General features: G+C 46.4%; 1 protein-coding gene and 1 pseudogene across 1 annotated transcript; one reads left to right on the forward strand and one right to left on the reverse strand.

The window, feature by feature from the left end:
* Positions 1 to 366: 366 nt before the first annotated feature.
* Positions 367 to 27,424, forward strand: SHPK (sedoheptulokinase). Its single transcript, XM_033089966.1, has 7 exons — positions 367 to 691; positions 7,089 to 7,230; positions 15,865 to 16,048; positions 16,579 to 16,731; positions 17,705 to 17,880; positions 21,253 to 21,453; positions 24,876 to 27,424. The coding sequence occupies exons 1-7, from the start codon at positions 518 to 520 to the stop codon at positions 25,286 to 25,288; spliced, it is 1,443 nt and encodes a 480-aa protein (XP_032945857.1). The 5' UTR covers positions 367 to 517; the 3' UTR covers positions 25,289 to 27,424.
* On the reverse strand, positions 2,653 to 3,477 carry LOC117012776 (40S ribosomal protein S26-like; annotated as a pseudogene).
* Positions 27,425 to 27,461: the final 37 nt, after the last annotated feature.

Below are 27,461 nucleotides of genomic sequence, written 5' to 3' on the forward strand. Positions count from 1 at the left end.
ACGTGACCCGCGTCACCTAAGTAAATATCTAGGCGCGATGCACTATGGGAGCTGTAGTTTTCACGGGTCTTAGCGAGACAATTGGGCAGGGTTGGGGAGGACCAGGGTTGGGGAGGACCGCAGGGTTGAGGGGCGCAAGCACTTTGTCAGGTTTGGGAGCTCGGTTCTCAGGAAGGATTAAGTCACTTTTAGGGACACAGAAGTTCTCGGAGCCCGGAGCGCCTGTCGGCGAACTTTGCACTGCTGTGGAGAGTAAAGCAGGGACTGTCCTGGGGAGGTACTCGCCGCCACTGTCGTGGCACCTTTAGGTCCCGCCTTCCGCCGCCTCTCTGTCTATGGTTGGGCTGGCTGCAAGGGGGCGCGGGGCTCCGCTTTCCTCGGCCAATGGGAAGACGAACAGCTTCACGTTGAGTGTGGCTGGAGGATTGGCAGGCGAGGCCCCGCCTCGGCGCCTCGGTCCCTGGTGAAGTGTGCGGGAGGGGGCGCCTCCGAGGCGACGAGAGCTACGCCGTTCCCTATGGCCATGGCTACACCGTCGGTCACTCTCGGCATCGACCTGGGCACCACATCTGTGAAGGCGGCGGTGGTGGAGGCGGCGCCCGGCCACCCATCGGGGTTCGTGGTACTGGCCAGCTGTGTCCGGGCTACGCGGGCCGAGGCGGCGGCCCAGAGCGCGGCGACTGCGCCCCAGGTGAGGCAGCGCCCTGGAGCCGCGCCGCCTCCAGGAGCCTCCTGACAACCCTCTTCCTTCTCAAGGAGGCCTTCCCGACATCCCCATTCCTCAGAGAAGTCTCCCTGACTGCTCCAGGCTGCCTGATCTCCGCCTGCCTGCTACAGCTCCCCTGATCCGTTAGGCCTGGTCCCAGGAGGTTTCCTAGCTGCTGACACCAATCTCCCACTCTGGCCTCCTCTAGGGGCCTTGTCCGTGGCGCTGTATCCCCTTGCTCTCTGCCCTCCATTTTCCGTACCCTGACCCGCGGGGGAATTCCTCTCCTTGTGTAAAGTGGAATGACCGGCCTCAGGCCTCCCTTTCATTCTTGCCGCTCTTTGCGCACACCTGCCTGTGTCCTCAAGTTCAGCTTGTTCCCCAGGGCAAAGTTTGGGTTTTCCTCTGGAAATCAGATGCAGAATCAGGCCTAACCCGAGAGGAATGTGGACTGAGGGGCTCAGACATCTGGTCAACAAAAATCCCTGCGCCCCCCCCCCAGCCCCCCGCCCCCGAAAGTCCCCAAAGGATGAGACATCTAGGAGGAAACACAGATAGAAAGACAGAACAATCTTGGAGGAAAGACAGAAAGACATTGAGAGATACCTTGATTAGAAAAAGATCAGATTGATAATTACACACTACAACTGTTATCTTATAAAATTTAGTAATAATACACCGCAACTAGTATCTTGTGAAAGCTACATGATAGAAATGGAGAATGTCACCGTAGTGGGCTCTGTTGTGAGATGTGCGTTCAGAAAGGATGTCAATCCTTAGAGCTGATATTCCCCGAAAAAGGTAGCTCTATGTTCAGTTGATTGACAATAGAAATTAATATCAAAGAACTTTCTGAGTAGCCTCGTGACTTTTTTCTGTGTCTCAGCTTGTTCTTCTCCTAGTTGAAATAGCTGGCCTCTATGGCCCCTTCTAGCCACAAACCTCGATTTTCTGAGCCAAGCCCCACTCCCAAGAGCTTTGTTTTTCTCAAGCTCTTGCCACGTATCTGGAGTCAGTTCTTTAGGGTTCAGAGTCCATCTTGCTCAGAAACATTTCAGAGGATAAAGGTTTCAGGAGCACATTGCATTTTCATGGAGGCTTTCAAAATTAGTTTGGTCGGGACATGCGTTTTAGAATTATTGTTTCACTTCCTGGACTATGAGATGGAGGCAAAGTCAGCTCTGACCCTGTGGAGGTGAGCAGAAGAGCCCGGATTACAGGGAGTGGGCTTAGGCCGTGCCCTTTCCTCTTGAGATAGGGCCACTTCTTGAACACTACTCTCCCCACTTTCCCCAGCATTCAACAGGCTGTTCTGTGTTTACAGGCATAACCAGTGCACCACACCTGCCTAATGAAGGGTTTGCTGGGGAGCCAGTAATGGCCCCCTTTGAATCCCCCGCATGTGTGTTGTGCTCTTGGACAAACAGCATTCCTGTAATTTCATCTACAGTGGGATTTCTCAGCCTTGGCACTGTTGATTTTTCTGAGTTGGAAGGTTCTTTGTTGTGCTTTGGGCTGTCCTGTGCCTCATAGGATGTGTAGCAGCATCCCTGGCCTCTACCTACTATGTGCCAGTAGAACCCTCCTCCCCAGCTCTGACATCCACAAATGTTTCCATATTGCCAAATGTCCGGTAGGGGACAAAAATCACCTCTGGGGGGAGAACCACTGATCTATAGAAATAGCTGACGGCTCTGTCCTTTCCTCAGGACCATACTTCTCACTCTTTAGAAGTATTGTGTATACCATGGCCAAGCTTGGCAGCATGCGGAAGGTCGGGCTTTTAGGTATTTGCCACCAGGGTTTTTGACAGAAGCTCTCTGACTCTTTCTTGAGTTATTAATTTTTCCTCTCTGGGCCTCAGTTGTAAAAAGGGGTGTCACGGAGGAGGGTTGAATGAGATTCTAAGTTCATTTTTCTTTTTTTTTTTAAAGTATACCACTTTATTATTTTTTTCCAGAGACGATTTCTTTAGTCCTTAAGGACTTAGCTCCTTGCATGGGCTTTGGCGGAGGTCGTGTGGCAGCGCCCGCAGGTCTAAATCTGGGTGGGAGTGTTCTGTCCTTTCAGGCTTCAGGAGAGCGATTCCCGATTACCTTGCTGTGAATGGTGTAAGTCACACAGTTAATGTAGTTACACATACAACTTGGGAAAAGCAGATAGGCTCCAAGACACTCGCCTCGGAAATGTCCCTAATGGCTGCGGCCTCTACTATGTTTCCAACGATGAACTTCTTATTTATTTATTTATTTATATTTATTTTATTAGTTTCATTTATTCGTTAGTTTTTTAATAAATATATTAAAATATTTATTTTATTAGTTACATTATTATTCACAATGTAATAGTTAGACATGCATCATTTATGTCCCTCACATAGTGACAACCCCCCCCATCCACTACCCCTCTGACATCGCACAGAGCCATTATATTTCCACTGTCTCTACTCCTAATGCTGTACTCCGCTTCTTGTAACTATATATATATAGTTTTATATATATATATATAAAATTGTAGATATAAAATTTATATATATATATAAAATTGTAGTTGACATTCATTATTGTTCAGCTTCAGCTTCAGGTGTACAGTGCAGTGATCAGGCATCTACATCATCCCTGAGGTGGTCTCCCTAATGAGACAAGTTCCAATGACGAACTTCTTAATGGCGTTGTCCTTGGGCACGCATCGGGTGCAGCTGGTGCATCGCCTAGGCTGCACATGTCTCGGCCCTTTTTGGCATGACCATTGGTCCTTCCTTTCTTGGTCATCTAGGAAGTGAGGTCCTGAGAGACTGTAAGTTCTCTTTTCAAACCTAAGTCCTAGAATTTGATCTGGATGTAGACCCATTGATATTCTGAACCAAGGAAGGGGGCAGTGCTTTTCCTATTACATGGTGGATATACCCATTGTCCGTCTTCCATCATATTCACTGCTAAAACTCGAGCGAACTGCTGAACACGGACTGTCTCCTTGACTTCACTCCCACATGGCCTGTTTCCCTCCTCACTGTCCCCACCCACACAACTCACCTACGCTGGGCCCATTTTAAACAGCAGCTCCTCTGTCCTGGGTTGATGCACTATCTGACGGCCACGTGGGAACTGTTTAAACCAGAAATGTCCAATAAAAATTCGAGCCACGAATGTGAGCCACACCAGTAATGCTCAATTTTCTAGTAGCCGTATTTAAAAAAAAGTAAAAAGTAACAGGTGAAATGAATTCTAATTACATATTTTATTTAACCCAGTATTTCCAACATAGTAGCATTGTAATATGTAATAATTTATATAAAATTATTAATGACATATTGTACATTCTTTTTCCCCCCCATACTACATCTGAAATCTGGTCTGTATTTCACACTTGCAGCACCTCTCAATTCAAGTTAGCCACATGTGGCTAATGACTGCAGGTCTAAACAAATGTCTTTTCCCTGCTTACTTCTTTCTTCCCCCACTGTCTTCTTTCTTCCCTCCTTGGGGAATCATGCACAGTCATGCCCCGTCTCTTTACCCGTCTTTCCCTGCCAAGTCAGTTCTGCTGTAGTCTCTCCTATATATGAAGAGTCTTGTTAGGATCTGGAGATGCCTCCTCAGGAAAATGAGTTGTGTTCCCTCTCTATTCCTTCTTCCCCAGTTCTACCCCTCTTCACTTCTCGTTCTGCTCCTTTGTTCATGCTTATAAGCAAAGAATTGCCCCGGCCCAAGGCTAGCTGGCTGAAGGGGCAAGTGAGGGGTTTGCTCCAAGAAGGGGAGGGCTGCACTCCCCCTGGAGGGAAGCAAGGGAAGCTAGGGGCCTGAGGGCTCAGTTGTCAAATGCTTTTCCAAGACCCTCAGCTTTATCAGTTCCCCAAGGAACAGATTAAAAATTTATTAAGGGCTCAGCCACATTCTGTTTCCCTCTTTTGACTTTTCCATGGATTCTTCTAGGTGTTATATAAATATAAGTTTATTTTGTGCCTGGAGGTGATTTCTATGTGGCAGAAACATTTTACTTTGGTTGAAATCAAAATAATTCAGAACCCTAGTTCTTATTTAAGCTTTTAATTTACCTTATAAAGCTTATTCCATTTATGAGTCTAACATGAACCATCATTTTTGAGGGCCTTTGAATAATACTTAATCCCATCGTAGTTAATTAAATATCTTAGCTGTTTTAAACTGCAGTTATACATTTAATATATTTTCTAGGCATTGCAGTTGTCTGACCTAAATCCCCTGATTCTCTGAAAATAAGACCTAGCTGGACAATCAGCTCTAATGTGTCTCCTTTTTTTTTTTTTTTTTTTTTTTTTAAGATTTTATTGGGGAAGGGGAACAGGACTTTACTGGTGAACAGTGTGTACTTCCAGGATTTTTTTCCAAGTCAAGTTGTTGTCCTTTCAATCTTAGTTGTGGAGAGCGCAGTTCAGCTCCAGGTCCAGTTGCCATTGTTAGTTGTAGGGGTCGTAGCCCACCATCCCTTGCGGGAGTCGGGAGTCGAACCAGCAACCTTGTGGTTGAGAGCCACCTGGCCCATGTAGGAATTGAACCGGCAGCCTTCGGAGTTAGGAGCATGGAGCTCCAACTGCCTGAGCCACCGGGCCGGCCCCTGTATTGTGTCTTTTGGAACAAAAATTAATATAAGACCCAGTATTATATTATATTATGTTATATTACATTATATTATATTATAATTATATTACATTATATAAGACCAGATCTTATATTAAAATAAGACCAGGTCTTATATTAATTTTTGCTCCAAAAGATGCATTAGAGCTGATTGTACAGCTAGGTCTTTTATTCGGGAAAACACGGTCTTTTCAGAATAATTCTTATAAATCTAATAAATTAAATATACAACTATGCAAACCTCAAATGTTTCAAATCCTTTTATACATATGGTGAGATTTGAACTTATAATCACAAATCTAGATCAGTTACTCAGTTTCACATTTTATTTTTTTTATCTTTTTTTGGTTTTTCTTTTCCTTTTTGTTTTTTCAATTTCACATTTTAAAATTGGAGTTAACAAAAGTAATCTAGGCCAAATTCTCTTAAACATATATATTTACTTAAAATACCAAATACCCAAAGATTCCTTAAGCACAATATGAATCACATAGGAATGATTCTTTTAAACACGCATGTTTACTTGATCATTCCATTTTGAAATGTACTTATTCACCAAGAAAACAATGATGTCACTTGGGTTGCTTTCCCAGGTGCATATTTTGTGGTGGCCTCCTTAGCTTATTGAGACTTCTTTTTGATTAGAGGCGTCCGCTGGGATGGGGTGGGACCCTGGAGTCCTATTCCTAGTCTCTAACAAGGACTTCATCATTTAAAGGAAGAGGTAGTCATGAAAACCAGATTTCTTAGGTTTGAGTCACGTTGTTGCCTACTTTGGAAGTTAGTCTGTACCTCCCACCCATTTGGATGTACTGCTGGATTGAATTTAGTATTTCTTTAGCTCTGAGATACCGCAGTGCTTTTTCCCATCTGACTCCAAAGACTTTTACAAATCCTGATTTCTTTTCATAGTCTTGTCTCTTAGAACCATTCGACTCTTATTAAGGTGCTGTTTGGTTACATTCTGCTTATCTCTTGTGACTTTATCTCTCAAGATTATTCTACCTAGAGAAATTTTCAAGGAGGCAGCAAGCCGGAAGAAAAGGCAAATCAGGAAAAGATGGTCCTGACTTTCTTGAATTTCTTTTCCACCCCTGACCCCCACCCCCCGCCCATCCTGCTGGTGCTGTGCCCAGGTGTTCCCTGGCCTTCCTCCGTGCCTGCTTTCCCTGGGTGGGTTTTTGTTTCCAAGTCCAGGGCCTGACCCTCAGGTCACTCAGGACATGTTTGCCCGATGGATGAACTAAAGCCCAGGTAGGAGATAGGGCTCATCCTAAAGTGCCTTTGTCCTTGAAGCCTTTTTTGCCTGTACCATTCCTGCCAGGTTCCTCCCTGCTGTGTTCCATCCGTCTCTTATCCCTTCCTCTATGTGCCTTGCGAAAGACCCTTACCTTATTTCTCCTTGCAGCATGGTCTGTCTTGTGTTTTCCTGTCTTTCCTGCTAGACGTAATTTCTTGTAGGGCAGGGACAGTGCTTTTCTCAGCTGACAGTCACCGTGGAGGAGAGAGCCTGGGCCATTTGTGGAACCTAATCTGCAGCAGTGCCTCAATCTGCGAAGGGAGGGAATGGAACCTCGTGCACCGCACTCCAACTCCAAGCGCTGCTGGAGGTGGTGGAGAACTCTCAGTCTCACATCTCTTCCCTGACACTGGTCAGCACGTGTTCCCAGCGGAATTGTCAGGGCAGCCACCACCCAGGGAATCCCTGGAGACCTCTGCCTGCCTGTCTGTATGCCCTTGCTCAACGTATCCTGTTCTGTTTCCAGGCGCAGGAACAGGATGTGAGTAGAATCATCCAAGCCCTAAACGAATGCCTTGCTGCCCTTCCCCAGCAGGCGCTCCGGAAAGTCTGTGGCATCGGAGTGTCAGGACAGATGCATGGAGTCATGTTTTGGAAAACAGGCCAAGGTATGCTGGGCTCTGGGGATTGATCACATGCTAACAATCCCTGTGGACGAGAAAAGTGCTGCCCAGGGCTGTCTGAAGGGTCAGGTTATTCTGCAGTGGGGATGACATGGCACATGCTGCCTCTTCTCGTGTGTGCACGTCCTGCCTGGGACAAACGTGTCATGAATAAGTGCACTATTCACTCACACATCATCTGCTCATTAGCCAGGAATAGGGAGAGGGGGAAGGCTGAGTTGCCTTTGGTTCCCTGTGGGATTCCATGGAGTGGATTTCCCACAACAACTTCTTTGTGTGAGTGTCTCAGAGCATCACTGCCAACATCTAAGAGGTTTGTGTAGCTGTAGAAGATGCCAAGACACAGAGGAAACACTTCTGAATTTGGGTGTAGTTTCTGTTGTTTAACATAATCACAGGTAGTTGTGATTTTCAAATTCCAGGGTGTGTCCTTTTATGGGCTCAGTCGCTAGCTAAGCATTATGTAGTTGGTCATCTTATATCAGATCTGCCACAGTGCAGACGTGGGTGACTTGTTCCAGGAGGAGAATTAAGCCAGTTAAATATCAATGAGCACTTTACATGCCAAGTGCTGGGCTAACGATGTTACCTGCATGATCTCGTCCAACTTTCCCAACAGCCTTATGACATAGATTACAGGACTGTTCTCATTGTGCAGATGAGAAGTTGAGATTCCGAGAGGTTAAAAGAGTAGGCTTGGGGTCATATGGCAGCCAGTGGCGACTCCAGGTTTTGAATCTAGGTCTGTCTGACTTCAGACGCTGAGCTTTGAAAGGCCTCTGGGGGCACCAGATCTATAGGAGGGCACAACAGCTCAACGAAGGGAGGAGCTTCCCAACAGAATGTCCAAGGAAGGATTAGGCTCCTGAAGGAAGTTGCATGCTTCTTGTTATGGCAAGTGTTGAAAATATATTTTTTTATTATAAAAAATTTTATATTGACATCAAAGCAGGGAGAGTAGTATAATGAACCAAGACATACCCATCACCCAGCTTCCAAAATACCAGTATTTTACTGCAGGTGTTTTAAGCAGAGGATGGATGGCTACTTTGGGGGTGCTGTAGTTGAGGGGATTTGAACATTGGATTCACCCGTCCTGCCTGGAGAGTCAGCGATTCTGATTCCTCTGGGCCATGTGAGCGGTGACTTGCCTCTCAGCAGCATGACTGATGTCTAGTGATGCATCCTATGACCAGTCCCTGGGACGGGCTGGGTACCGGTAGAAGCCAGTGCAGCCTCCCTCCTTTTCCCCTTCCCTCTTATTTGCCTGTTGTCAGGCCAGCTGGGCCCACAGGACCTGCTTGGCTCCAATGAGTAGCAGGAGCAGAAGGCCAATTAGGGTGTTAGACCTGACCACTCAGAGGGAGTCTAGGTTGTAAAAGCTTTTTAAACTCCTTAATTTTGCATTAACGAGTATAAATGTCCTTTTAATACTAAAACCCATCCCAAAGAGGACAGCAGAGATCTAACGATTGTGGTCTGGTCACACGCCGTCCTTTTTGCCCATCTCCTGGACTCTGTAACAACCACACAAACCATGGCTCACCTCGCTGGAGACAGCTGCTTAATATTTCATTGAGCCAGCCCACATGCCTTCTTGTTTTGTTTTCTGTTTCTGGGAAGGAGGAAAGCCACTGTTTGACGCTGATGATACCTGCTTAGCAGAGTTAGGTGAAATCATATTTGGGATCAAGTTGTTCTGCTTTTAACGGCGGCCATAATTCAGTTTGGGTTCAGTACCTCCAACATGTAAGGCTGTGTGCTGGGCCCCGGGGGAGACATAGAAAGGAGTGGTTGAAGCCCTCACTTTCCAGGGCACATTCAAGGCAGGCAACCTGAGCAGAGAGCTAAGTGCTTCCATGTGGGTACAAGCGAGCCAGCTGAAGGAGAGGAGAGGGAATGACCAGTGTCTTCTGAGACGGCTGTGGTTATGCCTGTTTCCAGACTCCATTTTCAGGCTCCGTAATAGCAGGAGAGAAGTGGGGATCATAAAACCAAGCTAAAAGGCAAGCAGCAGACGGGGAGAAAATGTTTGCTAGTCTATAGTAGACAGAGAATGAATATGGGTACATACAAAGAACTACTAACAAGGAAAGGACAGGTGGCCCTGGGGGAAAATGGGCAAAGGAGGACAGGCAGTTCCTAGAGCAGGAAATACAAATGGCTGAGAGGCATATGAAAAGATGCTCGAGGTCATTAGTTATTAGGGAAGCCCAGACGAAAACAGCAATGAGAAACCATTTGCCACCCACTGGACTGTAAGAAATCAAAGTTTGATAATGTCAGGAGTTGGCAAAGGGGGTGGAAAATTGGTCTTTCAAGTACCGCTGTTGGCAGTGTCAGTCAGCACAGCCATTTTGGAGGGCCATTTGGTGGGTAAGGTAGCTGCTACCAAAAGAGAAACAAAATAAGATAGCTGCTATGACTGTAGGCGAGAAAGGGGCCACGTACTAAACCTGAGAAGCTCCGGGGAGGCCAGCATGGCGGGCCCTGCAAACTCAGAGACCGAAATTAACCACAGAGGCTGGTCCGAACAAAAATTCCTAAGAGCAGGTCATGGCCCGCAGTCACATCCTTGGCCTGTAACTTCCTGGACAAAGGTCAGTCTTTACCTTAAGTGAACCTGTCTCTTGTCTTTTGACATCTAAGATAACAGACCCTTGGGATATCAGAGGAATCCCTTTTTCCGTATCCCCCCAGGGCACAACCCACTGCACCAGAGCAGGAGACCACAGGACCCCTCACTGTTAGCTTGTTCCCCACATACCATCTCTATGTGCTGTGCTTGTTAATTGTTAACTGTCCTGTACCCACCAATGTAAAAAACGTATGTGTGTCTCCATTTTACTTTTTATCTAATCCCAGAGATTTCCCCGCTTTGCTTTCTCTCACCCCTTGATCTACCCCCAATGGATTTCATGTAACCTTCCTTACGTCTCCTCCTTTGATTCTAATGTATGAAAGAAGCTGCAAAACTGCCATTTTCCAGAGCATTTTCTTAATCCATTGAGATTTTGCTCCCCGGCAGTCGTTGTCAGGTTGACTCACATAAACTCAGTAGACGTCTCTACAGGTGTAGATGTTTCTGACGTCCACACGTCTCAATAGCGCTGCTACTTGGAATCTGTTCAGCAAAAGTGCTTTAACATGTATGTGTGTAAGAAGGCGTAATCCTGGGCGTTCGCCACGTCCGTTTTTATAGTAGAGGAGACGGTGACATTTAATTATACGCCAATGATTAAAAAAGGGTTGGTATGCCCACGCTGTAGAATGATAGACAGTATTTAAAAAGAATAAGGTAGGGACCGGCCCAGTGGCTCAGGCGGTTAGAGCTCCATGCTCCTAACTCCGAAGGCTGCCGGTTCGATTCCCACATGGGCCAGTGGGCTCTCAAGCACAAGGTTGCCAGTTCAATTCCTCGAGTCCTGCAAGGGATGGTGGGCAGTGCCCCCTGCAACTAAAATTGAACATGGCACCTTGAGCTGAGCTGCCGCTGAGCTCCCAGATGGCTCAGGTGGTTGGAGCGTGTCCTCTCAACCACAAGGTTGCCGGTTCGACTCCCACAAGGGATCGTGGGCTGTGGCCCCTGCAACTAGAAAACGGGACCTGGAGCTGAGCTGCGCCCTCCACAACTAAGACTGAAAGGACAACAACTTGACTTGGAAAAAAGTCCTGGAAGTACACACTGTTCCCCAAGAAAGTCATGTTCCCTTTCCCCAATAAAATCTTAAAAAACAAACAAACAAAAAAAGAATAAGGTACATTCATGTATGCTGACATAAGAGCAACTCTAGAACATGTTGTTGGATGATAAAAACAACCCCTAGAAAAATAAATGCAGTGTAGTATTATTTGTTTTGTAAAAATAAACGAAAACAAAACCCAACCCAAATCAACCAAACCAAACAAATTATGTGTCTGTGTAAAAATTTTGGATGGTTACCCAACAAGTGCTGACAGAGACAGGAAGGAGTCTGGGACTCAGGTGGAGATGGTCAAGCTGGCCTTTTGCTTTATCTGTAATATTTGAACATTTTATGTTGAGAATGCATTCATTTATCACCTGTGTAATTAAAAAATTAAAAATATATCAGTTCTTTACCAGAGAGAGAGAGAGAGAGAGAGAGAGAGAGAAAGAGAGAGAGAGAGAAATATTTGTCAGGCCAGATTCTGAAACAGTCTACTTGAATTAAATCCTGGTTCTACCACTTAGTAGCTAGGTGACCTTTGGTAAAAATTTTTTAACTTCTCTTTTCTTTATTTTTCTTATGTGTAAAATGGGGGTAATTGTCACATCTATGTTATAAGGCTATTATGTAGATTAAATGAATTAATATTTTTAAAGTGCTTTGAACACTACTTGGTACATGGTAAGAGCTCCATATTTGTTTTATAACACAAACAAAATAAAAATGATAGTCTAAAAAGTAAAAAAAAAAAAAAAGAATCAAAAGAGATTTGCATGCAGATAAAGCGGTTGAAGAAAAGCTGCAGTGATCCAGCTTTAGGATTGGGCTAAGAGTCTCAGCTTTAGGTTTAGGTCGAAATGAGGGTAGACTACTCCCGGGAGCACCATCCCCACCCCCCGGGTGATACATGACATGCTTCAGGTGTGTACATCTGTAACCTGCCTCCCTGGTCTTCTGGGTAGTGGCCAGGGATGCTAAATAGAGATTGACAAAATCCCTCAGAACCTTCGCCTGGCTGTCCCATCTATCTGCAACATGTATCCCCAGATATTCTTATGGCTCACTCCCTTATTCTGTTCAGGTCCCTCCTCACATGTCACTTCAGAGTGGACTTCCTTGATCACCCGCCAACAATCTATCGCTCTATTCCCTTACCCTGCTATATATTTCTTCATAGCAACGAAAAGTACCTCATATCATGTATTTGCTTGTTTGTAGTCGGTATCCCTAGCATATAAGTTTCATGAAAGCAGTGACTTTTCCTTGTTCACCACTGTAATCTCAGGGACTAGAACAAGTGCCTAATACATATTAGATGCTCAATAAATATGTCATTCAATCATGCATATACGTATGAATGAATGAATTAATAAATGAAGGGATATTTCATGGCCTGAGGGGCAGTTAAATCTCTTTCATTGGTTCCTAAGGAGCACATTTGTAAGAAAATGTATAATGGTCGTGGCTCCCAAATCTGGGGTCCGAGATCAAACACAGCCATGAAACAGCTTTATGTGGGGCATTGCCCTGTTTTGCTTCATGGCAGCACTGTTCTGCAGTGGAGGCCAGAGTTTCATCTCCACCCATTAGATTTGGAGTGTTCTTGGTTACTGATAACTTTTCTTGACTGTCAACATCCTTTTCCCGTTCAGCTGCAGTAGTTGTATTTATATTGCATGGCAGTGTGGGAAATATCCCTTGTAAGAGAAGAAGAACAAAAGATATATAATGGGGTGTGTTCTCTTTCTCGAAGGCCGCTGGAAATGTCTGAGACCCTGGAAAGAGTTTAGAAGGTCAAGGTTCATTGTCATTATCCTCCTTATAATCACCACTAACATTCATTGGGTACTTACGTGTGTCAGGGATTGTTCTAATGCTTTACATGTGTTAACTCATTTAATACATACAACCCTACACACTCAATACACACAGCACACAACCCTAGCTCTAACTCGAACCGTTCCCTTTGCTACTAGTCTGAGAGAGTCAAGTCAACACACAGGCAGAAAGGGCCACCAGGATCCAGGAAAGAGAGTTATAAGCGCCTTCTACCTCTGGACTTCCAGATGCAGTTGCCAACAAGACACTGAACAAGCTTGACTGCTGGTTCTTTTCCCCAAGATGGGTTTCAGAGGAATTATAAGAGAAAAACACCAGGGAAAGGGGAGAGCACTGTGAGAAAGCCTCGGGTGATGGGGCTGGTATGTGTGGCGTGGTGGTTTGGGTCTGGGGCGAGAAGCAACCAGCCTGGCCTGTGGAAGGATAGACTCGGAGGCAGAACCGCTCATTTCCCTGGCTTGCCATAGCTTCGGGACAAGCAGCACCTTCCCCCACACCTACAGGAACTCGGGTGCTTCAGGAATAAAATCGAGGCAGTGGAGAAAAACAGGTGTCCCTGGCCAAACCCCAAGGATAGTGACCTATAATCTAAATGTCCTATTAACATTGTTTCTTCCTGGAGGGCAGAGGAGAAATCCTGACCTGAGGAGATATTTTACAGGGTGGGATAGCTTAGCTATGGATCCAGCCCAGCACTAAGCCATCCTCCCCAACCCCTCAGGGCTGAAAGGGACTGAGGTCTGGTCCATTTACATATTGCCTGATGGAGTAGCCAGTACTCCTAGAGCAAAATGATTTCACAAGTTGGGATAAGAAGACTTTTGAAGAGCGCAATGGTTTCCACAAGAAAAACATCATACTGGGTTATTTGATGGAGATTCTATCAGAAGCAGAACTACTAGAATGGACAGACTAAGAATTTAAAATTAGGTTGACATAATACTAAAATATAGTAAAGGAAGATATTAGCAAGGAAACAATACAAAGAAAACAGAAAGAACCAAGGAGAAATATTAGGTATGAAAAATATAATAGTTGAAATAAAGAAGGTAATAGATGGGATTAATAGCAGAATCGATAGCATTTCAGAACAAATAGAGAATGAAAGATCAGATTGAGGCAATCTCTCAGAAGGAAGAAAGAGAGGACAAGTAAGTGGAAAATATAAAAGAAAAGTTAAGAGACATTGAGATGTAAATAGAAACACTAGTATCTGATTAATAGGAAACTCAGAAAGGGAAAATTAAAAGTGGTAGAGGAGGAAATATTTGAAGAATTAATGGAGAAAAATGTTCCATAATTGGCAAAATAAGATGTAATGCCCCAGACTGAAAGGGCCCATAGAATGTTAAAGAGGAGAGAGAAGGAAAACCCTGGCTAGTTCTATTGTAATGAACTTTCTAGGATTTCAAAGACAAAGAGAAAATTCCAAAAGCTTAAAGAGTGAAAGATCAGATCCCATATAAAAGAGTTAGAAGCAGATTGACATTAATTTTTTTTTCAACAGCAATATTCTATGTAAAAGGCAATAGAACAAAATTTTGGTTCTGTATTGCTATGTAACAAACTACCTCCAAACTCAGTGATTTAAAACAGTAACCATTTTATCATATCTTGTGACTCTTGGGGCCGGAATTGGACAGGGCTCAGCTGACAGATCTTCTACTCTACATGGAGTATTATGGAGGTTGCTTGGGAGTTTTCATTTGGTGGACAGACTGGGCTGGATGGTTCCGGATGGTTCTCCCCAATGCCTGGTGCCTTGGTGGGGAAGGCTGGAAGGCTGCCTCAGCTGGGGATGGTTTGCCAGATGCCTACATGTAACTTCTCTACATAGTCTCTCCAGCATGGTGGCCTCGGGGTAGTGAGACTTCTTACATGGCAGCTGGGTCTCAAGAGGCTCTGTTGGGAGCTGAAACACTTCTTATCCTAGCCTTGGGAATCCTAGTATGTCATTCCTGCCACATTTGTCTCAGTCTACCAAGTCAGCAAAGGCCGGCTCTGATTCCAGGAAAGAGAATTTAGACTCTACCGCTTCATGGAGGAGTAGGCAGTAATTTGTGGCCATCTACCACACATCTACAAATAGTGTTCTTTTTTTTTTAAAGATTTTATTGGGGAAGGGGAACAGGACTTTATTGGGGAACAGGGTGTACTTCCAGGACTTTTTTCCAAGTCAAGTTGTTGTCCTTTCAGTCTTAGTTGTGGAGGGTGCAGCTCAGCTCCAGGTCCAGTTGCCATTGCTAGTTGCAGGGGGCGCAGCCCACCATCCCTTGTGGGACTCGAGGAGTTTAACCGGCAACCGTGTGGTTGAGAGCCCGCTGGCCCATGTGGGAATGTTCGATTCCCGAATCAGCATTCTTCGGAGTCAGGAGCATGGAGCTCCCACTGCCTGAGCCACCGGGCCGGCACCAAATAGTGTTCTTAAGTATAGAAGAAAAGGAACTTAGAACCTAGAATATTGTAGCTGGTCAAACTGTCATTCAAATAGGAGGATATGAAAAGGCATTCGGAGGCAATAGGCTTTCAGACACTTTGCCAAGAAAGACCTACACTGGAAACAGTTTTGGATGAAATTTTTAATAAGAGCAGAGAAAAATCCAGAAGCTGTTTCAAGAGATAAATGAAGTAAAGATGGCCAGATTCCTTAGCAGTTTGATGTCTAAAAATCAATTAGCTAAGACCAAAGGAAAAGAGAAAACATATCCTTGATCATCCAGAATCAAGTCTAGATAATATCAGCATGATGGGGGTTGGAAGGACAGAGATTAGGGGATTTGAGAGTGTGCCACTGTTCTTAGCTGGGGGAGAGGGAGGAGGTATAATATCAACTTTAAAAAATGACAAAAAAGGAACATAAAAGAAGTGGGACAAATGGAGGGAGTAAGCAGCTTACCTAGGGTCACATGGCCATTGGTGGTGGAGCCAGTGCTCTGATAATAGAACCCATGTGTGAGTGAAGTGGGTGAAGCATTGTCGTGAGTCATATGGTCTGTGCTAGAACGTCCGTCACTAGCAGAGTAGTCTCATGTATATGCTGCTGCTGGTCAGTGGCTCTTTTCTCTGACTTGGATAATCTCCTTTGTTCCAGGCTGTGAATGGACAGAGCGAGGGGCCGCCCATGTATTCCAGCCCGGAGCTGTGAGCCAACTGGTCACATGGCAGGATGGCCGGTGTAGCAGTGAGTTCCTGGCTTCTCTGCCCCAGCCAGAGTCCCATCTCAGTGTGGCCACCGGATTTGGCTGTGCAACCATCTTCTGGCTTTTGAAAAACAGGTACAGCCACTGTTTCAATTGGGTGCTGCATTTCCAGGGGAAGGAGACTGGCCAGGGGGCTGCACTCTAGCCTGTCAATGTCACCTCGTGTTCTGGAGAATCCCTCAATGAGTGTGGCCTGCCACAGGGTGTGGTCACAAACCGAGCCTTGGTCTAGAACTGCTTCATTTCCCAGAGGGCTCTCTATTTGTTATCCTGTTCTAACCCCGAGGTGGAAAAGGGGGCCAGAGAGGACAAGGGGTGCGGAGGGTCATGTTGGGAGCTCGTGGTGGGGGCAGGGCTGCTGAGAACGATGGACGTTCTGCTTTCCCAGGTACAGTGTATCCTGTTGGGACTGCCCTCCCCTAATGACAGCTTTGCTTGGCGTCACTGGGAGGGCCTCAGCGCAGGAGGTCCATCTGGGGGAGCCTGTGGGGTTCTGGCTTCCCCCAGCTATGCCATGTCTAGTCCACACTGCCCACAGCTAGGTGGCGCGCGCGTTGGCAGGTCACTGTCAGACCCGGCTGAATTGTTTCCGGTGTGAACAACAGCCCAGAGTTCCTGAAGTCGTACGATGCAGCTGGCACCATCCACGATTACGTGGTTGCCATGCTGTGTGGCTTGCCCAGACCCCTGATGTCTGACCAGAATGCGGCTAGCTGGGGATATTTCAACACCCGGAGCCAAACCTGGAACGTGGAGATGTGAGTATAACCTTGCATGCTTGTTCCAGCGGAAGGGCTGAATCTCTAGAGCGAGAGCTTCATGGGGGCTTTCCCGTTTGGGAATATTGGGGGATTACAAAAGGCCAGGGTGCCAACGCCCCCTCCCCCCCTCCCCCCCGCGTCTGTTCCAGTCACTGGGCATGGGTGGGCCTGGCGGCAAGTGAAGCCCTTGGAGAGGCTCCTCCAGAGTTACCCAGACCTAGTTGGGCTCCCTGGTTCTCTATGACCCAGGTCTAGCCTGTAGATTTCAATAAAGAACTTTTACTCTTTAATATGTTCTAAAATACGGTGAAGAAATGAAAGTGGTAGGCAGGAGGGATGCCTTCTGAGTTCTGTTTAAACAATCATTTGCCTTTTCAGGTCCAGAAGTCCAGTGTCCAATAAGGTCACTTCTTTCAGGGCCCCAATTCTGAGCTCTGTAATAAAACAAAAAGCACCTGGTAGTTCAGGTAAAGGACTTTCTAGCATGTTTTGTAAAATTGGCAGCCCCATGTTCACTAACCCCGAGTGATGAATGCATTTGGTATTCAGGAGATGACCGCTGGGTTTGACTTTGGTTTGGCCTGTGCTAACCAACTTTCACTTTGCACTGAAACTCTGGCTGCCTCCCTTTGCAGCAGAGTCTTCTTGTTCCCTTCAAACGCAGGGGGCTGGATGCCCGGGTTATCTGGCTCTTATCTAATCCTTCCTGATCATCCCTGTTTACACTGCTTGGCTTGTTTTTTCCCCCTCGAGGCCAATCCCAAGCTGTTGAAAGCCAGTGTTTGCTCTTTTAAAAACCTATTTCTCTTGGTTTTAGAAAAGCCAGAGAGGTCCCTGTGAAAACACCGGCATGTACCCTCCCTTCTCCTGTTTGTATCCTAAAGCACTTTCCTTTGCTGAGGTTCCTGGAAACCATAAAACCCAGAAAACCAAGCACTAGGTAAATATACTGTCCGCTTTCGGTTTGCAGATTGAGGGCCTCGGGCTTTCCTGTCCACCTGCTCCCGGATGTTGCCCAGCCTGCCAGTGTGGCAGGCAGGACTTCCCAGGCGTGGTTTGAAATCCCACAGGGGACACAGGTGGGCGTGGCCTTGGGTGATTTACAGGCCTCTGTCTATTCCTGTATGGCCCAAAGGACAGATGCAGGTAAGTCTCCTCAGACTTCTACTCTGTGTGAGGGTCCGAGGGGCACACATACCTGGCTGCCTCAGCATCCTGTCAGTTTTTCTGGAAACGTGAAAGTCACCCCCATCCCTACAGGTGAAGCCCCTGCTCGGGTTGGTTATCATCCAGCAGGGCCAGTTCCATCCCTGACCACAGTCTGTGCTTTTCCTCTCTAGGGCCAGGGGAGGAAAGTGACTCTCTCTGTCTAGTTGGCTGGTTTCTGTGTAACTCCATGACCAAGAAAATATATTAGATTAAGGTTTCTTATTTTGTGTTTGTCAATGAAAGTTCCATCCCACCTGATTAGAAGTGCAGAGTCTTTTCTGTATTTTAGTGAAAGAGAGTTACAGTGAGGTGGAGGCATCAGTCTAGGGCAGGGGTTGACAAACTTTTTCTGTAAAGGACCAGATAATACGTAGTGTAGGCTTTGTGGGCCGTACGGTTTCTGTCATCACTACGTAACTCTGCTGTTGGAATGTGAAAGCAGCCATAGCCAATATACGAATGAATGGGCCCAGCTACGTTCCACCAATACTACTATTTATAGATACCGAAATGTGAATTTCATATAATTTGTCACGAAATATTCTCCTTTTGATTTCTTTTCAACCATGTGAAAATGGAAGAACACCTACTGGGATTGTAAACTAGTGCAGCCCCTTTGGAAAACAGTCTGGCAGCTCTGCAAAAGTTAAACGTGGCGCTACCATGTGACCCAAGAGAACTGAAAACACATATCCACACACAGACTCGTACACAAATGTTCCTAGCAGCATTATTCATAGTAGGCCAAAAGGAGAAACAACACCCATCAACTGATAAATGGATTACAAAAATGTGGTGTACCCACACAGCTAAAATGCTACATGTGAGTGAAAGTGACAGGAATGAATGAAGCTCATCCCAGGAGGCCATATGCTATTGTATGATTCCATTCCTATGAAATGTCCACAATAGACAAATCCGCAGAGACAGAAAGTAGATTAAGGGTTGCCAGGGGTTGGAAGGGGAGCGGGTGATTGCTAACAGGTACGGGGATCCTTTGGAGTGATGAAAACGTTCTAAAATTAGATTGTGGTGGTGGTTGTACAACTCTGTGAATATCCTAAAAACCCCCCGAATTGTGTACTTTAAAGGGGTATATTTTATAGTGAATTTATATGAATTACGTCTCAATAAAGCTATTAGTACCAAAAAAAAAAAAAAAAAAAAAAAGTGAAAGCTGTTCTTAGCTCCTGGGCGGTACCAAAAGAGATGGGCGGGGTATGGTCTATAAGCTGTCATTTGCCCATCCCTGGGCTGGGGTAGAATTTGGGCCTGCCTGCCCAAGCAGGATGGTTGCAGGATATGTGTTTCATTTGATCCTCACAGCCTGGCTGAACGAGTCCAATTTGGAAGTCCCTTGTTATCAAGGCGATCAGAGAATGCATTCGTCTTACCTAGGTTCTCTTTAACATCACATCCTGTTTTCCTCCATCAGTTAGAACGATTACAGTTCACCCCCGAGTTTAACAATTCTGACCTGCACGCTATCCTCTGTGTAGTAGTTTTTTCCTATTTCCTTCCATTATTAAGAAATAACATTTCAAGTGACTGGTTTTGTTTTGTTTTTGGTAGTGATTCCTGTTCATTCAAGATTAGCTGAGAGGGAAAGGTGAAAAGCTGCCAGTTTTGTTTGCACATGTATGTGATAAAATCGTTTAAGGTCAAAAATGTTCAAAGCTTTTTCTCCCAAATTTTCAGTTAAAATCAGTGCCCCAGGAAAAGAGGCTAAATTGATTCTGTGAGTTTTAGTTTTCCCAGTACACCATCTCTTTCCTTATATAAACCTTCATCTCAAAGCATAAATGTCAGGGAACTCACGTGGGCTTTGGAGTCCAGCCCTCAGCCTGGGTTGGAATTTCAGCCCCTCTCTTTCTTCCATCTGGCATGACCTTGGGCAGGCGACTTTTCTTCCTGAGCCCTCGTCATCATCCACAGCGAGGGTGATGATGTCTTCTCATGAGGCAGTTGTAGGGGTGCACTGGGGTACTGCTGCCTGTGAAGGCCTGGTTCTTTCCTCCCACCTGGTGGTTTTCAAATCTTAGGCCTTTGTAAGCCCTTAGCCTACAAAGGGCTGTCCTGTGCCTGGATGTAAATGTGCTGTCTGTATGGTGAGTGAGGGGCTCGTCAAATGGGAAGAAGGTGAGATTTAGGCTCCCTCTTCACTGAGCCGGTTGTAGTCTCTGGTTCCAGATGGGGGCTAGTAGCCTGTGCTCAGCGGTGCTGCGTCCATGGATCCCCACGGGCCCCCGTCATTGACACTCCCAGCTGAGGGGACAGGTGCCGGCACATTGCTTTTGGTTTATAGTTATGGGGAAAGGCTTGATGGGGCAGAAAGTAGATGTTATTGGCTTCCTGAGACTTGTTTTTGCTGTCCTTGCTTCTAAGCCCCCAGTAGGTGGGAAAGTCGAATGCTGACCTGTATAAGTCTGGCCCCCAACTGATAGAGAGCAGGGTTTTTGGTCAGGTCTTGTGAGAAATGGAAAAGAGACTCGTGGAATGGTACAGTCTGCATGCTCCGGCCTCCATCTAAAGGAGAAAATCATTCCCTCTGTGCTGGGTCTCATTAAGAAAATGAGAAGGAGGTGGAATTTGCCAAAAATGAATGAGACCTCTGAAGAGAATAAAGCATTTGGGCTGAGGTCTTACTCTGTGTAAATAGTTGTCTATTGCTGTGTAACAAATCAGTCCATACGTAGTTGCCTAAAACAGCCAACAGCTGTTAGCTCACCCAGTTTCTCTTTTTGTGTCTGTGCCTGGGTTTGAAATTCGTTTTGTAAATATCTGTGTTTAAAATAGATGATACAGTTTCTGCGAGTCAGGAATCTGGGTGTAGCTGGAGGGTCTGGCTCAAGGCCCCTCAGGAGTTTGCTGTCAAGCTGTCGGAGGGCTGGCACTGCCCTCATCTGAAGGCTTGCCCAGGCCTGGAGGGTCCACTTCTCAGTTCCCTCATGTGGCTGTTGGCAGGAGGCCTCAGCTCGTTGCCACGGGGGCCTTGCCATGGTGCTGCTCACAGCACAGTACCTGCCTTCTCCCAGAACAAGTGAGCCAAGCGAGAGGCTGCAGTGTCTTTTTATGACCTCATCTTCAAAGTCACACGCTGTTACTTCTGCTTTATTCCCTTCATTAGAAGCAAGTCACTGAGTCCGGCCCACACTTTGGGGGATGGGAACTAGGCTCTCTTGAAAGGAGCAGTGTCAAAGAATTTGTGGACATGTTCCTAAAACCAGCAGGCTCTCCCCCTGCCCTGTTGTGACCTGTGACTTCTGAGTGTGACCGACAGGCCTAACCTCCGCTTTCCTTGCACCCCAGTTCTCAACATGAGCACTTCGGTTCAGCTGGTGGCCGCCATGCCTTCAGGATTCCAGCCGGCACAGACTCCAGACCCTGCGGCCCCAGTTGCCTACTTCCCATACTTTGACAGGACCTACCTGGCAGTGGCAGCGTCACTCAATGGGGGCAATGTGCTCGCCACGTTCGTTCACATGCTGATCCAGTGGATGGCGGATCTAGGTAAGGTGTGGCCCCCACCGCTGTGCTGTCTTTTCCATGTGGCAGTGTCTTGGTGCTGCACGCGCCGTGGAAGCACTTTCTAGATTCATGTCTCAGACTCAGCCATCCTTTCCTTCCTTAGGGATCTGAGCTTGCAGCCTTCTTTCCTCTCATCTTCTGAGCTGCCATCACTTAGTCTCTTTTTTGAAAGGGCACCTTCTCCTCTAAGCTTGACTGTGGAATATCATAAGAGTCTCCCAGCTGTCCCCTGCCCCACGGTCTCATTTTCTCTGCCAGGAAGCTCCTGGGTTCCTTGCATTTGAGGTTTTACTTCTGATGACGACAGACAGATGAAAATAAAAGGATCAAACACGAATGAGGGAAAAGACTCCTGGTATTTTACAATCTTATGAAATCCTCATAGCATTTAATCCTGGCGAGTAGTTCCTGACTCCCTTTCTGAGCGAGCTCCCTCCTGGGTACTGATGCCCTCCTGCTCTCTTCTTTCATTTCAGGGGAGAGTCGATCAGGCCTTCCCTCTGCTCTAGATTTATGGGGAAACACGAAATCTCCCTCCTCGAGTAGAGGTTCCCTTTCCAAGCACTTCAAATAGACATGAACTTTCTGGTCAGCCGTCCAGGTTTAGGGAAATCATGTTCCTCTATCTAATGCATTGGTTACCTGTAGGAACTCGAAATCACGTCATTCCAGGAAACCCCCTGTACAGTCAGGGAGCCATGGGACGCTCTTAGGGTCAGTCATGCAGACAAGTGTTGCTGACGCATGCGGGTCTGTTCAGGCTGGCCAGGAAGGTCAGGATTGCTCTGTGTGTGTGTGTGTGTGTGTGTGTGTGTGTGTGTGTGTGTGTGTGTGTGTTTGTGTTCATTCTGCCCCTTTGGCTGGGGTCTCCTCTGGAATGCTTCATTTAAATCATAGAACTTTGATTTCGTTTTGTCTTGCATCAGAAAATATTTTCAAGATGCAACACCAGTTATCAGAACCTAGATGTTGTTTACTGAGTCGGCTGGTGTTTTTCTTTTAGTATATGTGCTGCCAAAGCAAGCACTTGGTGTTTTTTCTTTATACAGAAGTGACTATTTTTCTTACCCCTGAAAGAAGTGGTATTATTTACTTTCTCTGTAAGACCCTTAAAGACAAAAGTTTTTTGTGTTTTCATGGTTCTTATTTTGAGGAAACTGTGTTTTGAAGGTTAGTATCTTATGTACCTTAACCTTTTATGAAATTTTTACAGTTATGTCATTTGATTGAAAAAACATAATTGCAAATATAATAAAATGTACTTAGATAAAAGACATACTTTTTAAACCAGAAATGGCCATGTTAAAGCATAAAATACAAAATGAAACTTGCTCTATTCAGAATACCATCCTATGGTTGCATGATCTTCCAGAGGCTGGAACAAGGGGTTTCCTCCCTCAGGTGGTAATTTAGAGCAGAGACTCTGAAGCAGGGTGGCCTGAGTTTGAATCCCAGCTCTGCGACTTGTGTGTGCCTTTGGGCAGGTCATTTAACTCCTGTATGCTTTGCTTCCTGTATCTGAAAAGGGGGGTCATTCTAGTGCCTTCCTCAAAGGACTGTGGGGATTAAGTGAGTTACTTTTGCGAAGCACTTAGAACGGTGTCTGGCCCATAGGAAGTGCCATATAACGCTTGTGAAATAAGCATAGTGTGGTAGGTGCAACCTAGGAGAGTGGCCTCAGTTCCCAGCTCTGTCCCCAAGTCATTATGTGGCCTGGATAAGTTCCTTCCCTTTTGTGTGTTTCCAGCTCTGATGTTCTGTGGTTCTAAGCCCATGATGTGGACATTTGGCTGCTCGTAGCAGTTAACCCCACCAGTAGATTCTAAGGAGGTGCTGAGCCAAGGGACACAGACACAGGGCTGGGAGCCAGATCCCTCAGGCCGCTAGCTGGTATCCACCTTCCTTCAGGTGCTTCATTAAGTCTGGGCTGTGGCCCAAGTGGTCCCCAGTGAGAAAGAACACTTTCTTTCCACAGTTCCTTTAAAAAATATTTTGAATTTTGTTTAGGGAAACACAAACACATTATTTTTATTTTTAAACTGTAGAGTTTATTTGGATCTCAACAGTTTTTCCACTAATGTCTTTCTCTGTTCTAGGATTCCATCCAGGATACCATGTTTCATTTAGTCATCACATCTCCTTAGTGTCTCTGTCTTCTATTTGATCGATCTGTTTTTTCCTTTTTTATCTCCTTTCCCTTTTACCCATTAGTTTGGTGGTTTTATGTTTATATCTATTCTTTTAGAAGTTTCCAACACACTGTGTTTCCTAGGATACGGAGAGACAGTCACTGTTACACGTTGCTGTGTGGTGTAAATTGGTACAACTCGTAAGGAGGAAATGTCGTGTGAATATCTTTTGATCCAGCAGTTCCCCTTCAAGGACTCAGTCCTACAGATTTATGTACTTGTACACGTGTGCCAGGTGACCCACCAAACACATGATTTTTTTCTGCTATTTTAGTAGGATTTCTAGAAGGAGAGGAAAGATACTTATATTCATTCTGCCATGTTTAATCAAAGTCATACTGATCAAATTTTGACTATGATATTTAAATTCTCTCTCTCTCTCTTTTTCTCTCTTTCTCTCTATAGTTCCTGAGCATGTGTAGTTAAGTTTCTATAAATTAAATGTCCTGAAGATGAGACTCCATGGTGACTCTACATTGTTGGTTCTTGGCACTGGCCACACACTAGAAATACTTGTGGAGTTTTTAAAACAATGTGGATGTTCTAGTGCCACCTGCAGAAACGTTGATTATTTAGTCTGGGGAGTGGGTGGGGCCTGAGCATAGCATTTTATAAAGGTTCCTCAGCTGATTCTGCTGCCCTCAAGTGTTGGTAAGCACCGATCTAGAACCTTCTACTCAAAAAGTGTGGTCCTTGGGCAAGCAGTCCTGGTTTCCTCTAGGAGCTGATAACAAATACAGAAGCTCAGGACCCACTTCAGGCGCGGGAGTCAGAAGCTGCATTTGAATAAGATCCCCAAGTGATTCCTATGCACATTCAAATGTGAGAAGCACTGGTCTAGACTGGTGGTTCTCAACTTGTGCTGAGGGATAGTGTAGAGCGTGGTCAGCCCTGTGATCCTGGGATTTCTGACAGTGCTCGTAAGTCTAGTAGCATCCCTGATGATACTTACTGAGTCGTGTATGCATTATGGCCCCTTGGGACCAAGGGTCTCGTAGTTGTGGGATGGTTAGGGCTGGGGTCTGCAGTGAGAGAGCTGGCTGAGATCTGGGGCAGGGCATAGCTAGCCAGACTGTGTCAGTCCCTGAGACGGAAGCAGCCAGCTGCAGTGAGAAGCAGGGAGTAGATCTCCCCCAGCCCCGTGGGAATTCTATATTGTTTCACCCTGCAGCAAGGAGGGCATGAGTTCTCACAGGTCTTCTCTGTTGCTGGCAGGCCTGGAGATTGAAGAGTCCACTGTGTACTCACGCATGATCCAGGCGGCTGCACAGCAGAGAGACACCTGCCTAACCATCACTCCAACAGTGCTGGGCGAGAGGCACCTGCCAGATCAGCTGGCCTCAGTGACCAGAATCTCCTCCTCTGACCTCTCCCTGGGGCATGTGACCCGGGCCCTGTGCCGCGGCATCGTTCAGAACCTGCATTCCATGCTTCCGTTTCAGCAGCTCAAAGAGTGGGGCGTGGAGCGCATGGTCGGCAGTGGGAGCGCGCTGTCCAGGAACGAGGTGCTGAAGCAGGAAGTGCAGAGGGCTTTCCCTTTCCCAGTGTCCTTTGGGCAGGATGTGGACGCAGCTGTGGGGGCAGCGCTGGTCATGTTCCAGAGAAACCTCAACCCGAAGGAGCCTTAGTCAGCACACTCTATGGCCAAAGTACTGTTGCAGATTTTATCTGATTAACATTCCTGACGTGATCTTGGGGTCATCCTTTTTCTGGACAGCTCGGCGGGCAGTTTTTAAACAATGCTTCTTCTCAGGCACCATCTTGACCAAGAACCTTCCCTCAGGGCACATGGTAATAATATAGCCAGGAGTCATCAACCAGATCCCAAATCAGTGCCTTCTGAAAGAGACTCTCCTGGGAGCTGGTTGCAAAGGTAAACGTGGAAACAAGAAAGAGAGAAAAGGAACAGTAGCCCGGCATCCTGGTCAGCAGGCTCACCTGTGATTCACCTGCAGACAAAGAGAAAATAAATGTGGACTTCAGGCACCAAAAAATCTGGTGGCTCCAAGTAAGAAGAGTGGGCTCCATGTAAGAAAAGAAGACGCTTCCCACCCCACACCCCACCTCCAGCTTTTGGATTGATTGTTTTTAGGGACGTGAAGCCCAGACTTGCGTCATATGTGCTGTTGGAAAATTCCTTCCCTAGTGGATTGTACCACACGAGCCCTTCCTGATCTCATTCTCCCCTGGACACAGCTGGTTAGCTGGGGTGGGGGAAGCCCAAGGACAGTGAGGCAGGCTGGCTGAGATGAAGATACAGCAGTCTGTACTGGCCTTCTCGCCACGTACTTCCCCTCAAGGACAGCCTGTGCCCCAGATCCTCACAACACAACTGGCTTGAAGACATGGAACAGGGAAGGAAAGGTGGATGGCATGACCAGCAAGGGGGATGGATGCGGCATGGCCACCACCACTCGGGCACGTTGTTCCCAAGAGTCTAACCAGGCACGAGCAGGACCCTTTTCCAGGATTGGGTCTATGCAACAGTGGGTTTTGCCCTTGCACAACCCTGGAATCTTGCCAAGCTGAGGGATGCATCCAGACATTCTCCTGCTAGAGGGGGTGGTCAGTTTAATGAGAGAGGACCTAGCTCTTCTTTCTTTTGGTGTGGCCTTGCTGGCCCACCATGTGTTTCTGTCGTGCAGGACATCCCACGGAGGCAGCATGCCTGCAGGAACCCCTGCAGGGATCGCTCCGTGGTCAGGAGGATGACTGCTATGGCTTCCAGGACAGGGCCACCATTGCTGCATCTACTTCCAGACTCCCAAGGGCGATCCCAGCCTCAGGCAGACTCTGAGGCACCCAGGCAACTTTGTGTTTGAGAAATAGTCATGTCGTCTCTTTGTAAGCGTCACTTTATGAATTCCATGATTGTCTGAAACTCTTAGATGAATCTGTCTGACAGTGCCGATTGAATTTCGTATTCTAAAGCTCATTCTTTCAGAACCTTTTCCCTTTAATAAAAGACACCTGTCTGGTTTGGGAAGACTGTGAGTTACATCAGAGCCGTAGAGCTGGGTGCGGGAGGTTGGACCTGATAGCCCTGAGGAATCATTTGTAGGTTCTCCTGTAGAAAGAACCTGTTTGCACCAGAGTGGCTGCAGATCACTCAGGAAAGCCGTGTAATTTTTCTCTCAGCCAGAATGAGTTAAGACGCCATCCTTTTTGAGACCCTGAAGAAGGCTTCTGAGAGAGAAGGCACCAAGGGAAAGGTCAAAGGATAACAGCCGTGTCCGTCAGGAGGAACTGGCCCTCTGACTTGCATTTTCAGGGTGTGTGGATGGAATCTGTAATTATAAAATTAGGAACTAGATGGGTGTCCGACAAGCCCAGGCAGCCCAGCCCAGTGCTCAGCGCGCAGCCCCTTTTCCTGAGTCCACTCTACCTCTGAGGACTAAGCCTTGCACGTTCTGAGCTTGTCAGCTAACAGTGCTGCTGCCGTTTCTATTGCATGTGGCCTGGAGCCTCTGCAGAGGAGTTGAGAACAGCTGCCAGGGCCTCGTTTTTCCAGCCTGAAGTCAGAAACCACTACTGCTTCTGCTTTCATTCCCGGGAGATACCAGGGAGTGTTTGAGACCAGCATGGTCCTCAGGTGAGGAGCTGGGCTTTTACAAGTATGGCTGCTGGCAACGTCCTGATCTTGGAAGCAAATGGTAGCCTCGCACCTGATTTCCCACCTGATTTGCTTCGGCCAGTAAAATGTGAACTTTAGAAGTGTGTCACTTTACTAACAATTGTCACCCCAATAAACTTCAATTGAAAAAAAAAAAAAGAAGTGTGTCACTTGGAGGCAGAAGCCTT

This window comes from Rhinolophus ferrumequinum, chromosome 21 (genome assembly GCF_004115265.2).
Source record: "Rhinolophus ferrumequinum isolate MPI-CBG mRhiFer1 chromosome 21, mRhiFer1_v1.p, whole genome shotgun sequence".
In the NCBI taxonomy this organism is placed as follows: domain Eukaryota; kingdom Metazoa; phylum Chordata; class Mammalia; order Chiroptera; family Rhinolophidae; genus Rhinolophus; species Rhinolophus ferrumequinum.

Excerpts from the sequence above, each read along its gene's own strand:
- SHPK (XM_033089966.1), top strand. The coding sequence starts at position 518 with ATGGCCATGGCTACACCGTCGGTCACTCTCGGCATCGACCTGGGCACC. Across the intron at positions 7,231-15,864 it reads GTTTTGGAAAACAGGCCAAG|GCTGTGAATGGACAGAGCGA; the intron begins GTATGCTGGGCT and ends CCTTTGTTCCAG. Across the intron at positions 16,732-17,704 it reads CAAACCTGGAACGTGGAGAT|ATTGAGGGCCTCGGGCTTTC; the intron begins GTGAGTATAACC and ends TTCGGTTTGCAG.